This window comes from Podarcis muralis, chromosome 2 (assembly GCF_964188315.1).
Source record: "Podarcis muralis chromosome 2, rPodMur119.hap1.1, whole genome shotgun sequence".
NCBI classification, from domain to species: Eukaryota; Metazoa; Chordata; class Lepidosauria; order Squamata; family Lacertidae; genus Podarcis; species Podarcis muralis.
The window spans coordinates 73,677,752-73,694,962 of record NC_135656.1 but is presented as its reverse complement, the minus strand read 5'-3'; the positions used below and the strand labels follow the sequence as shown (position 1 = coordinate 73,694,962).

The window sequence follows — 17,211 nt, the reverse complement described above, 5'->3', positions numbered from 1 at the left end:
ACAAGCATCCACCTCCCTAACCGGACGAAGCGTATGGTTCCTCACTGCTCATCGCCCCACTACTGGCTCGAGACTACGGGGCAGCCAAGCGACCTTCCGGCCGACTAAAGGAAACTTTTCCCTCTCTCCTCTCTGAGCAGCCGACGCGTGTTGGCTCACTACGGGAACAACCAAATTCTCGGTTGTGGGGGGCGGCGCGCGGAGAGAGACTAGCGGGAGGAAGAGACGAATGCAGCCAAGTGAGATGCCGAGAAGAAGTCAGACGAGGAAGGGGGGTGGAAATCTAGGGAGTATCAAAGAAGGCTGCTTGCTTGGGGTAAAGAGGCAGCTGCGTGTCTCCCCGCAGCGGTCCGGAATGGTTCGGTCCCCTTAGCAACCGTCCCCGGCGTCTGTGGCCTGGAGACCAAAGCGGTTTCCCGGCGCAGGAAGAGGGGGAGGCCGGGCAGGTTGGTGCGTACACCTGCGCGCTTACTGGGGGGAAATGGGCGGCCTGGGGGGAGGTCCCAAATGGGATGGGTGGCGGACGGGGATAACAAGGGTGGGAAGGCACAGAAGGGAGCGCGCTTTGGCTCTGGGGTCCTGCTTGCAAGTGTCCCGCCGGCACCTGAGTTGGCGGGTGGGCCCAAGTTGGCCGGCTCTTCTCATGCTCTTCATTGCTGAAGCACCTGCTTCCCCCCAGCCTCTGTGCTTCTGGAGGCATTTGCTTGGAATCACAAGCTGGCAGGGGTGCCAATTTGAATAAAATATGGGGGGCAGGTAAGCTCCACCTTGCATAATTAAAGGTAAAGGGACCCCTGACCATTAGGTCCAGTTGTGAACGACTCTGGGGTTGCGGCGCTCATCTCGCTTTATTGGCCAAGGGAGCCGGTGTACAGCTTCCAGGTCATGTGGCCAGCATGACTAAGCCGCTTCTGGCGAACCAGAGCAGCGCACGGAAACGCCATTTACCTTACCTATTCATCTACTTGCACTTTGACGTGCTTTCGAACTGCTAGGTTGGCAGGAGCAGGGACCGAGCAATGGGAGCTCACCCCATTGCAGGGATTCGAACTGCAGACCATCTGATCAGCAAGTCCTAGGCTCTGTGGTTTAACCCACAGCACGCCCCCTTGCATAATTAGGGTTGCCATATTTCAAAAAGTAAAAACCAAGACACCCCCAAAAGTTAGGAAGAGTGCAGCTGTTGAGCCCAATTGTTGACCCCAAAGTTCCCCCCAGACATCATTTCCACCTTTGAAGATCTGGACGCATGGCAGCCCTATGCATAATCAATCACAATGTGGTGCACACACACCATTTGAATGGTAATGAGGGGGGACAGCCCCCTCAAATATTTTATTGGGGTGGACTGAAGACCCCCTTGGCCAATAGGAGTTGGTGCCTATTCAAGCTGGGGGGGAAACATTGCTACACTGGGGGGAACATTGCTTGAGGGCTTCCAATGGGCATCTAGGTTGGCCTCTGTGACAGAACAGGATGCTGCAATGGATGGGCCATTGGCCTGATGCAGCAGGCCTCTTTTGTATGTTTCTCTGATTTACCCAGCCAGAGCTGGAAAGCAGGACAGGTCCTGATCCATTTGCTGAGCCATTACAACCTAATGTGTTGGTCAGAAGATGCTGTAGTTACATAACCTGACTTGGCCAGCAAGGGCATTCCTGGGCCTCTGAAAGATCCTCCTAGGGAAGTTTCTGAAGTCATCACACTATTGTAATAAACACCTAGGTGTATTTCAGCAAGGATACAGTGTGCCTTTGATTTGGCCTATCTTAGCCAGTGAAATGGCTGGGTTTTACTTTAATCTCACCATGCAGTTTTCCATCTTTGGGCAAAAGATTCCTGCATCATGGGGTTGGACTAGATGACCCTTGTGGTCCCTTCCAACTCTACAATTCTATGATTCTATGAAATACTGTAATGAAACAGTCCAAGCTCCCTTTAAATTAAATGTCAGAATCCTGTATTTTAACGTATTACAGTGGGCAGAAACTCCACGCCATAGGACATTGAGCTAAGCTTCCTCTGGTAGTTGTGGCATCATTTTCCTGGAAGATTTTGTGTTATTGTTTCATTTTCATGAAAGGGTGGCACCTGAAAGAGTTCATTAGGCGAAATGCTTCCTAAGTCAGATCAGATGGTTGGGAAGTCTCTTCCAGTGGCTGGAGGAACTGGACCAATGATGGTCAGTCTTTTATAACAGAGAAGTTGTCAAAGCACTGTAGTAGCATACTTTAGGATGTGGGAAATACTTTTTTAATTCACTTGAAGCTTTAAAACAGTTTGTGAGCAAAGATTACACAGTTAAATATGAACTTTTTCTTCATATAGAGTGCCTTCTGTTAGTACTTAAAATTTCAACAGACTATATTGGTTTAAGACTTAGATGAGGTTCTCTAGAATCAAATATGGTTTTATATTCACTGATTTAATAGGAGATTCAATCATACGTCTATAACTACTTAATGAGGCTGCAATCATGCCCACTTTCCTGGGAGTGAGCTACATTGAGCTCAGTGGGACAGTTCTGAGTAACCTTGCATAGATTTGTGCTGTACATGTATTTTTGTGCCTTTTTCAGCACTCCCAAAGGGACAGGAGAAAGTTGCACTGTTCTTGTACTAATATTGTTCTTAGACCATATTATCATCATAATGCTATCATAAATTCTTTAAAATGGCATTAATTGGAGATATAAGATATAAAGATACTACAAAAGATAAAACATTCCTGTGATATTTATCCTATTTTTGTTTGTTTGTTAATAATATGTTGGGATTCTGTTTTCTTATTTGGCTTGTTTCTTATGCTTCCTTCATTAGGTTTCTCATACCTAGAGTATAAACTACAATTTTCCTGGCAATTTTTTTGTTTTAGTTTTTGCTCTAGGAATGAAAAGTGGAAGGACTTTTTGACAGCAGGTTTTCATGCTTACAGTTCAGTGTTATTTTTGCCTATATTGACCCTGCCTTAATCCCCTGCACATCTGTATGGACATGTTTGATTCATTGAAAAGGTAATATTGACAGGGGGATCTATGCAATTATTGGTATTGGTTCTTCAGGGACCTGCTTTTGTTTCAGAACATTTATGCTTTATCTTTTACCATAAGTGTATGAATTCATAGTCCATAGTATCTGAGAGAAGAGTTTTCAGGGTTCAGTACCACCTAAAAGCTATTTTCTCAAATTCCAAATGTTTTGGGACTGGTTGCAAGTTACTCAGGACTGACAGAAACTCACTCGGCATATCTTTAAGCCACACTGTGGCAACTTTCTGTATCCTTGGACTAAACCCTGACATTAAAACATGTTCTGAGATTGAATCCTGGAACATTCAGCCATGCATGGCTTATATTTAGAGAAAACCTTTGTGCTCCTTGGTTCTCAAAGGGAAGCTAGATGCCACTTTCACATATTCTTTCAAGCATATTTAAGGCTAGCTTTTGGGGAAATACCATCTTCTGTGATATCACAGGAGCTTTAGCACAATAGTTTATGTTATTTAGAACCAGGATTTGGAGTTGTAGGCACAGAGGTTTGGGTTTTTTTAAAAAATCAACCACTTCTTGCTTATTCCCCTGATGAATGGGGCACTAGGAATGCATAAGCAGACAGAGCATATTATTCTCCCTCAAATATTTATCTGTCAGCCAATCTGATGTTTCTCCTTTCAGCCTTTTATTGTTATTTGGATTGCTTTTTAAAAGTATTTTTTTCTTTGCTTGTTAAAACAATTGAGTCATTTTGAACCCTATTTTAAAAAGCAATGGTTTTCCTAGCCCATTTGGCTGAAATGTTGAATCAAAGAGTTGAAGCTACAGCATCAAAAGCTCATCCAGAGAGTAAGAAAAATGAGTGGTTATTCAATGTCTTGGATATGTAATTGTGGCTTTGACTGAGGAATTGATATTGTCATCATGGCACACGTGATTTATATTGTGTCAGCATTTCTATTATAGCATGGTACCATTACACAGTCCTTGCCTTGAATAATGTTGCAGACTTATCCAGAAAATATGCTTTTGAGACGTTGAAGAACTTGTGGTGTATCTAGATGAATGTTTTTGTTTCTGCAATGTATGGATGATCAGCAATAGTAGCAAATATTAGTGTCAGTGAAATGTTTTAAAAACAAATTTTCCCTGAATAAGATAATAGTTTATTTCATAAAATATGGAAGCATTTACTAACCTGCTTTAAGTAAGGAAAAGATTACTCTTTGACCTTCTTCTTTGGCGATGGAGGAAAACTAAATGATTTGGGTGTAAAATAAAATTATGCAGCCCAATCATATAAAATATTATAATTAGAAGCCACCCACATATAAAAAGCCAGTGTACAACAATATATTCATTATCAGTTTTGAAGCTCAACTGCATGAAATTCTTATAAGCAATAGAATGACACATGTGAAGAAGAACTAATATTTGTTGACCAATAGAAAGGAACTCTTATTTTCCACCCCTTCTATTAAGAGAATTGCTCAGCACAATAAAGAAGCCAACAACTTTTTCCTTGAGTAAGGAGAACTTTGGCTTAGGACTTTGATGAAGGAGCAGATTTCACAAGGATTCAAAAATCATGATTGCAGCAGGGTTGCCACATCTTAACTGGCACTGGCTCCATCAAAACAAAACAAAACAAAACAAAAAGATCAGCAGATCTTGATTAACAGCTGTGGTGGCAACCCTACATCAAGGACTTCCCCCACGCATGCCCCACACCCTCCCCAGATCTGCTCTAGGGTCTCTGGGGAAACCCCTAGAACAGATTTAAGGGGTGCATGGGAGGAAGGAGAGGGGAGTCACATTGCGCAAGTGGAAATTATTCTTCTAATGAGACCATGACATATCACTACTTTAGATACAACCCTTGGGCTTACTCACTCTGTTTTGTTTTTCTTTTTTAAAACCTCATTCTACATAGCTGGTTTCGTGAGCAGATTCTCAAGAGTTAAATAAATAGGTGTTTGGTAAATTATTTTCAAGCCAGGTTTTCTTTTCCTGTACTCTGGAAAAGACTGTGCCAATTTCACAATAGTCAAGACTTAGTATGAGTACTTCCTCCTGTGCATCTGACAGATGGGCATTCCTTTGATCAGCATACCGAGCAGGAGCTTATTTTAATTGGTGGATAGATTTTGGTGATTGCACAGAACTCCAGCGAAGTGCCGATGACTGTACCAGCTGCCCAGCGGTTGAGATTCAGTTGAATCCATAATGCACAGGTGAATTGCTCACTCCCCGTCCCTCACGACTGTCAGTGGACTTCAGCTCTGTCCTGCTCAGCGTATGTACCCCAAGCAGTGGTGAAGCTTGAATTAACCACAGCATAGCTTACCATGCCATATCCATATTGCCTAAATACCGTACTTTTCTGTGTATAAGATGAACTTTTATTATGTGAAAAGAACGTTTAAAAATTGGGCTCATCTTAGACATCGTAGTGCAGAGAGGGGAGGCTGGATTGTTCGCTGCCGCGAGCAGTATATTGTCACCGGCGTTAGTGTGGGTGATTGGTGGCTGTGGCAATGGCTGCTGTCAGTTGGCCACTGCTGTGGCAATTGGGCGTATGATTGGCATGTGCTGTCTGCGAGCGGTAAAACGATAGGTTGCTTCTGCGTCGCGTATGATAGGAATTGTTGTCCAGGTGGGTGAGAGTTCTTAGGCATTCCCCCCCCCCCAAAAAAAGCTCAACAACTGTGCGCAATCTCCCTCTTTAATTTAATTAGTCCTCCAAAATAGCGGGTGTCTTATACACAGGGAAATACGGTAATGTGTCCTTAAAAGCTGCCATTTCCCAGCATTTTGGAGCTTGAATGCACATCCCTTAATGCAACATATTGAACCATGAAGTTTTTTGTTAATTGAATGTGATTGTTTTTTGACATTTGTATTACTATAACTACTACTGTTAGACAAAAGCAAATATTAGATGTTCTTTTTCACCTAGACAGCAGCCCATTTTCCAAAGCTTGCAGTGCAAATCGATAAATCTTTCCAGAAAAACCACCAAAGCATAGTCTATGAAAGAAAAAAATCACACCACCTGTCAACATCCTGAAGTCTCTTATCAAATGTTCAGCTTATTCAAAATAAGTAATTTCTTATCTGTACATTCCCAAATTCAGCATGAACCATTATCAATTGTACATTTCCTACACTGAGAGGTTTCAAATCAGTTCTGTTGAACTATTTTCTAACTATAAGCCCCAATTCCTCATTATATGATAGAAGACTGTGATTCTGCCAGCTGTGGCCCTATATTTTGGTTGCCTCATTTGTGTTTTTGTCCCATACTGTGGACATAGATATATAAATGAGATGTCAAATCAACTCATAAAAGAGATTATTTAAAAAACCGTTTTTTCCAGATGGCTTTAAAAAGTCAGAGGGACTTGACAAATGGCAGAACCAGAGATAAAATACAAATTAAGTAAGATTTTAGTCTTTAAGCTCTACGAAATCACCAGGTGAGGGCCAAACCAGATGTGTGTCTGTTTGCTAAACATGCACTTGCTGGGTTGGCTATAAAGAGAGGGTTGTGGGGGTGAGTCTACTTCAGTCACAGAGCGGCGCAAATGCAACCCCTCCTTACTTCCCTGTACTCCATTGTTCAGAGACCTAGTCCCACGGCTGACTCACCTTAACCCCAAATAATAAACGATTATGTAGATGTCCTCTACTGTTTTAAGGGCTGCTTCAAACATTATGAATTTCACAAAGAGAATATTTCCACATCAAATGCTTGCAGAGCTCTTGAAGATCATCAAATGGATGATTATTCATGTGCCTTTTACATTGAATGTGTATGTACTGAGAAGACCTAGTTGCATCTCTATTTCTGGAGTGATTGATCGAATCACACGGAGCTGATTGGAAGAGGGCTTTCTAGAGCAGCGAATAACAGAAAGCTGCCCTATTCCAGGTCAGACTATTTGTTCATCTAGCACAGTGATGTCTACTACAATGTAATGACAGTGGCTATCCAGGGTCTCAGGCAGAGAAGGGTCTTTCACATAACCCTGAACCTTTTTTAACTGGAGATGTCAGGGACTGAACCTGTGAGCTTCCATCTGCAACTGAGCTTCAGTCCCTTCCCAGTTGTGTATCACCTAATACCTGGTGTTTTAGGAGCCTTTCATTCCTCAATTAATTTATTTGCAGGGTGCAGCAGCACCTTAGGGTGGCCCAGTGCAGCATTTAAGAATGGATGGTAATTCTTTTACCTCCCTGGTCCAGATTCAAATTCTTCTTAGTCTGCATTAGAAGTCAAGAACAGATTAGAACCTGAGAGTTGTTGTTATTTTGCTTTTCTTTCTTTGTATAGGCAAGTAACCAACACAGTCCTTTGGACCAAAATATCTTTTAGCTTACATTGTTGTTCCGACGCAATACATAAAGATGAGACTGAGAAGACTGAATATGTTGGTCCCCAAATTGACCTTAAGATAATCAGGTTCTGTAACACACATATTCTGCCTGGAGTGGATATGCAGAAATTCATAAGTGTGATTGCCCTATTTCTTTCACATATGATTAGATCAGTACTGAAATAGCAAATTGTGGTGATATTGTCATTAGGCTACAGAGCTGACTTCCCACAGAGACAAAAAGCAGTAATTCACACCTCATGCAGGGCTGTAGCTTCAGGACGCCTGTACATCATGTCTGACACCATGGTATCTATCTATCTATCTATCTATCTATCTATCTATCTATCTATCATCTATCTATATCTATCTTACCTACACACACACTATAGATTTTGATGTTGAATACTGCAGCAATGTGTGCATTAGACGGATCTGATTACTGTATAACAGTAGCTGCCATACTGTGTACCTCTAAGTGTAACTGGATCAACTGATCACTCCTGATGCAGAGATGCGGCTGGGTCACCCACCCTCAGGTGGTGGCCCATGGTTGTTTCCTACTGGAGGCACATGCAGAATAGCAACTCAGGTGGAAATGCTTAGCTGTGGTGTGCAAAATGTCTCAGGCCCAGTCCCTGCAAGTGGGGCTAGGAAAGACTCCTCTGAAACCATGGAGCGCCCCTTCCAGTCAATGTAGACAATATTCAGCTAGATGATGATGATCATCATCATTTTCTTATTTATACCCTGCCCATCTGGCTGGGTTTCCTCAGCCACTCTGGGTGACTTACAACATATATAAATAAAGCATAGTAAAATATCAAACATTAAAAACTTCCTGATACAGGACTGCCTTCAGATATCTTCTAAACATTACGTAGTTTAATGGCCAACCGCCTGGCTTAGTAAAGCAGCTTCCTGTGTGTAGTTAATATTTTAATATGCTAAAACTACATATTTTCATATCTAAGGCAAAGTATTTCTCCCACTTTAATACAGAAAATAAGTGGAGCCTCAGTGGTTAGAAGTTTGGGAAACATTAGTTTAAAAATTGAAAAATAAGGGCCTGAGTATTAGTTGTTGTTTTTAAGCATAATTGTTATAAATTAATGCGTAATTGTTATAAATTTGTCATGGGAAAACCCACTCCCACCCTACGTAATAGTTTCTTTAAGTAAATTACATCTTCCCAGATTTCAAGCCCAAATATCTCACTGCTGGGAAAATATTATCCCCTTACCCGTTTTAGTTCATTGTTGTTAAGGCAGGGTGGCGTGGAGTCCTGCAACTGAAGCATCACTAGAGAAGAGAGGCACAGTTGCTCCTTCTATGTCCAGGCCAATTATTATTATTTATTTCTGTATTTATCTAGTTTCAGTAGTGGTTGTTCTGGTGCTGTACCCCTGCAACAGAGCAGTGCTTCTGCACCCTTTTAACAAGCAATATGCCAAAGACCAGGAAGTGCTCATTTTTCTTCTCCTAACCATGACATGACATTTCAAGAGTGTTCTGTTTGTTGTTGTTGTTTTTCAAACTGTGAAGGCCTTGTGCCAGCTCTCTTTCTGTTAAATGGAGGAGAACTATTATGGCTACAACTTAGAAAAGAAAGCCACTTTTTAAGAAGGCCCTTTAGAGGAAAAAGTATATTGTGGCAGTTACTTCATGAAAGTGCTAACTTGCTGAGCCAGCACAAAACAGAGTAGGCTGACCCCTCTAAGGTATGTAGATTTTGCTCGTGTCTTGGTTTTTATTGCCATTTCACCTTCATAATTAAGAGACAGCATCTGCTCAGTCACTGATCACCAAACCTTATTCGCTGGTGCCGTCCCACTATGTTGCGGCCATCCATGTGTGGTAGTCGCAGCCAATCAGGAAAGATCTTGCTGTGAGAGGTTAGGCTGGGCACATAAAGAATAGCTTTGGGGGCCAGATTTTGCACAACAAAAGACTGCAGTAGCCTCTTGCCAGAATGCTGAGGGCAGCCCTTAATTAACACCCTCATTTACATAAGTATCTTTATATAGCTTGGATACCCAGGCTCATTATAATTGCTTGTGCTTGCATTTAACCTGACAGCTGAATAGAAATTGTGAGAGGAGATCACCCAGGAAAAAAGGAACAACCAGACAATTAAACAAAAAGACTCCTGCAGCCATTTTCTGAATTTATTTTAATTAGTGAAGAAGCTGAAACCAAACACTTCACATTTATTCTATTCTGAAGTTTTGTTTTTTAAAGAATCCTAGTGTTCTTTATGGTTTATGCGATGGTAAGATAACCAGAGTTTTTTTTTTGTAAAGGTCTATTTGTTTTGTCTTTTGTTAGATCTGGGTATAATTTGATTCCATTATGTTGTGGGGTCCATTTTATTATGGGAAGTATTTCTTTCTCATTTAATATTGTAACAATACAATTACTGACTTATGGTCAAAGCTTAAATAGCCTAGATTCAACATACAGCACAATCCTAAGCCTAAGATGTTGATGGGTGGGTACAATGAGACAAATACAAATATAGCTTATTTACAGTCCACCAACCACAAATTAAGAAAATTACAGAATATAAAATACATCAGATCATTAAAAGAGAAGGGAGGAGAAGAGCTGCTGGTGGGACTAGAGATTTTTCTTCAGCAGAGCTTCAGCTGTGCCCTAGTGGGAGGAAAGGTCTCTCATTGGCAGTAGCAAGCAGAAAGGTCAAAAGTGAAATACATCAGGCGCCTGGTGCCAATGGCTTTGGATCTCTTAGATCCAAGGCCTCATGGATTCCCCAAGGGCCCCCCATGCTTGAGCCACCTCAGCTATGCCAGCCTGGAGATGACATAGCCATACCATCAGCAGAATCGCCCCTACCTGCCCAAGCCAGCATGAGCCAGCAGCAGGGCTTGGGATGTGCCAGTAAAACAACCGCTTCACTCTTTCCCAAACCAAAGTAGGACTGCTCTATGAAACAGGCTTAAGCTAATTGATTTCAACAGGTTTAAGTGTGTCTCACTCCAAATTGGATGCATGTCGGCCATGCATTTTGACAGATTAATATGATTGTTAGGAGAAATCTGGTTGACCACTGTTGGAGTCAAATGGATTAGATGATTCAGAATGGACAGCTCTTTAATAGATGAATGGGGTATACAGGTCATACCAAGGACAAAGCTTTGAAGTGTGAGATGATTTTCAGTTGGGTTAGCATTTATAAAGTGAGCTTGAGCCACAGTGAATCTCCAAAGTTTTAGACTTGGTTGGGAGAACCTTTTTCAGGCAGATTACATCCATATTCTGCATTATTACAGTTTAAGTTTACAGTGCCTGTGGTTCCCTCCCGAAAATCTTTTTCAGGTCTGGAGAGGAGAATCTCTATGTGTATTATCACATCTCTGATTAACTAGCCCCCATCCACCTGAGATCTGATGTGGACAGTTCTGAGTTGAGTTCATGGCTTCCGAGTTTCAACAGACCCTTCATTATGCAATTCAAGCACTAAACATGATTTGTAGCATGTACATGAACCTTTTCATTACTTCATCTGATTAGTAAGTTGCCCTGAAAATTGGAAGTTCTGGGATACAGAGCTATTATTAATAATTTGTTTACTCTTTATGATGTGAAGAACAGCCTCACAATTCCTTCCTACCCCTCCTCTAGGAGATCAAAGAGCAGGATGGATAAAGTCAAGAAGGAACTGACGGAGTCATTGGGAAGGAGTCCCTATCCCCCTTACCCCAGTAGCCAGGGTTCAGAGAGCCTTCCGGGAACCAGCAAAACCTCGTCGGGCAGTAAGAAGTACCCACCAATAAAAGAAAGGGGGTTTTACTCAGATGTCCTTACACCAGGAGCTTTAGATCTCTTGGGGGTAAGTGAATAGAACCTCTGTCTATCATTGGTCTGTAGACAGTTGAAATATAAATGACACAAACTGGTGTTAGAATGAGAGTTAGATAAATGTATTTTAAGAAAATATATTTTGAAGTTCCATTTCTGTTTTCTGCCCCATCTCTGCTCTTTCTTTCCTCTAATGCTATTTTTCATGTCATAGGAAGGTAGGAATATTATTTTTATTTATTTCTCCTCTTAATACATTTTAGAGCTTTGAGGAGTTGGGTGATTTTCATGAAAATAGCAAGTCCTTTTCTGTAGTATCTCAGGTGCTTTTAGGAAGTGAAATGGCTTTCCCTTAATGGTACCCCTCATGCTTCAGTTTATTGGCTTTTTCAAAAGGTAAAGAGTTTCAATTTCTTTCTTTCTTTCTCTTCTAGAACAGGAAAAGAGGGTTGAGACTTGTAGAAAAATGAGTGGAGATTGGTTTATATCAGGCCTGTCCAACCGGTTGATCGCTCACCCCTCCCCAAAAAAGCTCAGCAACTTTGGTCCTCCCCCCAGAAAAAGCTCAACAACTCTGGTCAATCCAATGGGTAGATCACTGCCAGTTTATTTATAGTGTAACTAGATCACAGTCTCTTGGAAGTTGGACACCCCTGGTTTATATTATCAAGGATGAGGGAAGGAATTCCACTCGATGATTACTGGAGGCCTCTCCAAATTTATTATGCTTCCTAACCCTTAACTACTAACACATTTTCTCTTCAGCTGTAGAGGCTGGGAATGTGTTTGTCTTTTAATTAATGTTGAGAATCTCAGGGAATTGCACAAGCCACTGGATGTACCATGATATGTCATATCTCATTCTTTGCAGTCTGATTGCTATTATGAAAATTAGCTCATCAGATCATAGCTTGCTTTTTCTTTTCTTTCTCTCTGTATATGACCCATTCTTGTTTGCTCATCGAATTCTATACGTGTTTCTGTACTGTCTCTTTGTAATCCTTATATTAAATTTCAGGATGTGAGTGCAGGTCCGAATGTATACAGGGACTTACTGAAACAGTCAGAGCATGAGGATCACACGCCAAAAGGTAAGCACACTGAAAAGGCTGTTATCATCACTTTACTCCCTAGGAAATTGGAAGGAGGTTAAGCTCCTGTAACTGGGGGGTAATGTGAACTTTGAAGAGTATGATCGATCATTGACGGCGCCAAAAGGAACAGAACAGTCAAGTGAAGTCAGGGCAGAATAAATATCTGTGGATTTACAGACAAGTGGACTAGCAGCCGTGCCCCAGTCAAGTGGGTGGGAGCCATGCTGAAGGGATCAGAAAATTGAGAAGACCCAATAGCTGGGCTTGTTCAAGGAGCTTGAAAATGAAAGGGAGGGGAGAACGTCTTTTGTTTGGGGGATATGGGACATGGTACAGGTACATCTACCCTGTGAGTTAGGCTGAGAGAAAGTGATTGACCCAAGGTCACCCTGTGAGCTTAGGAACATAGGAAGCTGTTTCATACTGAGTCAGACCAGGAGTCCATCTAATTGAGAATTGCTCATACTGCCTAACAGCAGCTCTCTAAGGCTCCAGGTGCTAGTCTTCCCAGCCATACCTAGAGATGTCAGGGATTGAACCTGGGACCTCTGCATGCTCTCCTGCTGAGATACGTACTTCATGAATGAGTGAAGATTTGAGCATAGTGTGACACAGGAGGAACCAACATTTCTCAGTGCATGTTTAGCATTATGCATATATGCATAACAAACATTTTCACTTCTCCAAGATGGGTTGGATGATAATTGTTTCCTCTTCACTTGTCCCTGGGTTTCATAACTGCTGATTTCACCATGAAACTGGCAAGAGTTACAAAATAAATTAGACTAAATACAAAGCACAGATAAATAACATTAAACGGAAGATAAGTAAAATAGATAAACCCATTCCCGTTACTTCAATGGAAGTGGAAAATATGAAAGATCTCATCACATATGGATTTACACCAGAGGTCGGCAACCTAAGGCCAAATGGGTTCTGGATCCGGCCTGCAGACGGTCCAGAAATCGCCGCATGGTTCTGATTCATATCATTCAAAAATCGTGTCTGCGCATGTCCACGGCGCCAGAAATCGCTTCTGCGCAGGTGTGATTTCTGGTATCTGGGCATGCAGAAAAGCGATTTCCAGCACCGCAGACATGCGCAGACATGATTTCTGACGTCATGCTGCGCTGGCCCAGCCCACGGACGATCTCCATGGGAGTGATCCAGCCCATGCCCAGTAAGCCTTGCCAACCTCTGAGTTACACTATTGTTCTTTAATCTGGGTGGAAGAGAGGGAAATTTCCCAGAGCTGGGCCCCCAAGCATTGGAAATCACCACAAATTCTGTTCTTTGCAGGGTGGGAGCAGTTTTTGCAATGTGCATGCAGCTTTCTCTGGGCAGATTCCACCAATCTGCTGTTTTCAGTGGCTTAGGCAGTGCCTTCGCTGCTATAGTGGTCACTTCAGCCAGACTCCCAGATAAGCCTGGGATTGGGACTCTTACAGTAACCACATATTTTTTAAAAAATGTTTTTGTTTTCTTAATCTTGTTTCTTACCAGTCACAACATTTGAAACTCCTGAGAATATTGAGTCTATTTTGAATGCCCAGCAAATTGGACCAACTACAGAAATAATCAAAGAGACGGACTTTCCATTGCAATCATATAAGCCAAAAGTACAAGTTCCCTTTGAGGTGATTCCAGGACAGTGCCCTCGGAAGATAGCGATCGAGAGGTAATTAGTGCCAGGAAATGGTTACAAAGGGCTTGCGTACAACACAGGCAAGGACCTTTGCATTTGGATGTGCAGCTCTGGATTTCTATACAGAGAGTTACGCGAGCCTACACTAAAACTATTGAAATGGGTGGGCTTAGGCTCCTCTAGCCCTGCATAGGTTCAGGTTGTAAGATGGCAATCCTTCAGAGAGGTAGATACGTTTCTCTGATTTCAGTGGGCTTTGGAGTGCCAAATTCATACGATTGGGCTACACACGTTAGCTTTTCTCACAGAACCTCAGCCTGAGGCTCCATGGACAAAAATCTACAGGCTGATTTGGAATGGTTTTCAGAATAATAGAGGAGCTTTTGAATCAGGTACCATCTCTGACAACATTGGAGTATTGGACTGCCCCAAAGTATATAGTTTTGCCATGTCTCTTTACTACGCTGTATTACTCAATTTACTTTATTAGTCAGTCCCTGAAACAGATTAACAACAATTGAATCAGGTTTCCTGTAAATATGAACTGTTTAATCTTATTATTTAACCAGGTTGAGACGATTATATCTCAGCCTGGATATCACTCAGCTCTTAGAAATGGCAGGGATAGATTCCAATGAATTGATGCCAAGACACCAGGACCCTGACAATATGCCAACTATTGAGCAGAAGAACGACCCTCTTTTCCCTGTCTATCTCCCATTACAGGTAAGATACGGGATTCAGTGTTGCATGTGATCTACTTCAGGGATTCCCAAGCCTTTTACAAAGTTGACCCAGCAATTGCATTTGATGATGACTTTCCATTAAATAATCTGTGTGTCTCTATGGATATCTAATTACCATTTGGAAATTGCTGCTGTGCATTATGTCTTAACATTGGATTAAAAATAACCAGGGCACTGGGGTGGGGTGGGAGGTGGGGAGTGGATGTGGCAACATTAATGGTACTTAAAAGAAGCTGAATAGTGTTACAAAAGCCTGGTGCCTGCCCCGATCTTTGCCAAGCAGTAACAAGAGAGCGCACAGGGTGGCAGGCATACATACAGGGTCAGTGTCCCTTTGGAGAATAGAAGACACAGCAGAGACAGTTGTGCTTTAAGAAATAGGGTTTATTCGCCTATTTGCACCTTCAGTCTGCATGGAGGGAGTCCAGATAATAACAATAATTTACAGCATGGCTCAAAGCATTGCAGGTAACTTTTAGTCTCTCCCACAAATATGGATCTCAGCTGTTTTCCCCCTTCTTCCCAGAAGCCCCTTGCCCTCCCCAGAGCAGTTACCGTGGCAACCTTCCAAATCTCCAGTCTCTGGTCACACCTGGGGCAGGACCCTCAATGGCTCTTTACCAGAGGTCAGCAAGGTTTTCCTTGCCTGAGCCGGTTCACTCCAGCAGAGATCCCTCCGTGGGCCAGATCATGAGTGTCCGCGATTTCCGGTGTCGGCGGAAGTGAGTCCCTGCACTGCGCCAGTTTAGTGCAGTGCGTGGGGACTTGCCAAGTGGGCGGCTCAGTTCAGGGGCGACTCATGGGCCGGGTAAACGACCCCCGTGGGCCGCTTGTGGCCCACGGGCCTTAGGTTGCCTACCCCTGCTCTTTACTGTAATGCTAACAGGTCTGCCCTTCCCTCAACCAGCCAGGCTGGTTTGCATAAGGCAGCCCAGGAATTCCCTCTCTGGCACAGCTCTGCAGTTAGTTTTTTAAGCCATTTCCCAACCAAAATCCTAGTATTCATATGTTCCTAGTGTTTAGGGGGATCCCCTCTATTTCTATAACAATATGTTTTGAAAATATGAGATTGATGTTTGGGTTTTGATCCAACAAGATGTACAAGAAGCAGAAACCTCCTACAAGATATTAGGCAGGATCCAAAGAGCAACCAGAGGCATTTATGAACACACATATATCAGTGCTGCTCACCCCATGGCCTTCATGCTCCCTTCCCCAAGTCATTATAGAAGCTTGGCAGACCTTACACTCTTGCAGCAGGACCAGCTGCTGTCAGAACAAGCAGAGGCGTGGTGCATGTGCAGAAGTACTTGGATATGCAAAGAGATGTCAGGATTCCAAGTCAGCTATTGACTTTGGTGAAGGATTAATTTCTCACTTCTTGCTTGCTTAGATTTTTGATAATGAAGAGTATGATTGCCGGACTCCAGAAGAGTGGCTTTTGTTGGGTGTGGAACCTGAATCTGAAGACCGGAAACCTATCCCAGGAAAAGCACTCCTGCCTACAGATGATGAGCTTGGGCATGGTAAAGCATAGATATGATGCAGCTGAGTTATTTCATTTATTACAAAGATTACAAAATAATAGCTGAATACATGAGAACCATGCTTTTCTCCCTCCAAGTATTTTTGTTTTGAAGTATAGCAGATCAAAACATACAATGTTTTCTTGCATTTTGCGTATATTCTAAGGCCTCACCCTACCCCGAGTGGCTCTATGAATCCCTACCAATGAAACTTAGAAATTAATGTTTTTAATTGTCATATTTTTCCGTGTATAACATGCCCCTATAACACAACCCCTATTTTTTGGGACTCCAAGTAAAGAAATCCCCCCTATGCACTATCCGTGTATAAGACGACCCCCATTTTTAAACTTGAAAAAACAGGGGAAATATATAGTCTTATACATGGAAAAAATACGGTACTTTGTTTCAGTTAACAGTTAAGTGTATTTTATTTCTGCTGAAATTCGTGGGAGTCAGGATGTTGACACTAGCATAATGTTTCATGAGAGTGGAACTAAACTAGTACCTTAATGTCTGAACTTGTGGTATTTATGCATTTCATCAACTGTTTTATAAGCCATAATTTTTAGACATGGTGTCTGATTTTTAATGCCTCTGTATCTGGGTGTACAATGTGATATTCTTGTGAGTTAATTTTTCAAAATATGTGGAGTGATTGCAATTCTCCTATAAAAGGTAAAGGGACCCCTGACTATTAGGTCCAGTCGTGACCGACTCTGGGGTTGCGGCGCTCATCTCGCTTTATTGGCCGAGGGAGCCGGCGTACAGCTTCCGGGTCATGTGGCCAGCATGACTGTGCCGCTTCTGGCGAACCAGACCAGCGCACGGAAACGCCGTTTACCTTCCCGCCGGAGCGGTACCTAGTTATCTACTTGCACTTTGACGTGCTTTCGAACTGCTAGGTTGGCAGGAGCAGGGACCGAGCAACAGGAGCTCACCCCGTCACGGGGATTCAAACCGCCGACCTTCTGATCAGCAAGTCCTAGGCTCTGTGGTTTAATGCA

At 42.5% G+C, this 17,211-nt stretch overlaps 1 protein-coding gene across 2 annotated transcripts in view; it reads left to right on the top strand.

Annotated features, from left to right (window-relative positions):
- Positions 1 to 200: 200 nt before the first annotated feature.
- The window catches only part of DNAH1 (dynein axonemal heavy chain 1), a 115,364-nt gene continuing 98,353 nt past the window's right edge, over positions 201 to 17,211 (top strand). Inside the window, exons 1-6 of one of the 2 annotated variants that reach the window (XM_028718744.2) lie at positions 201 to 450; positions 11,017 to 11,224; positions 12,212 to 12,284; positions 13,791 to 13,965; positions 14,502 to 14,658; positions 16,072 to 16,204. In XM_028718744.2, the coding sequence (XP_028574577.2) occupies positions 11,033 to 11,224; positions 12,212 to 12,284; positions 13,791 to 13,965; positions 14,502 to 14,658; positions 16,072 to 16,204 (730 nt within the window). In that variant the 5' untranslated portion in view covers positions 201 to 450; positions 11,017 to 11,032. The remainder of the gene's footprint in view (positions 451 to 11,016; positions 11,225 to 12,211; positions 12,285 to 13,790; positions 13,966 to 14,501; positions 14,659 to 16,071; positions 16,205 to 17,211) is intronic. The other variant, XM_028718743.2, reaches the window with a different exon arrangement.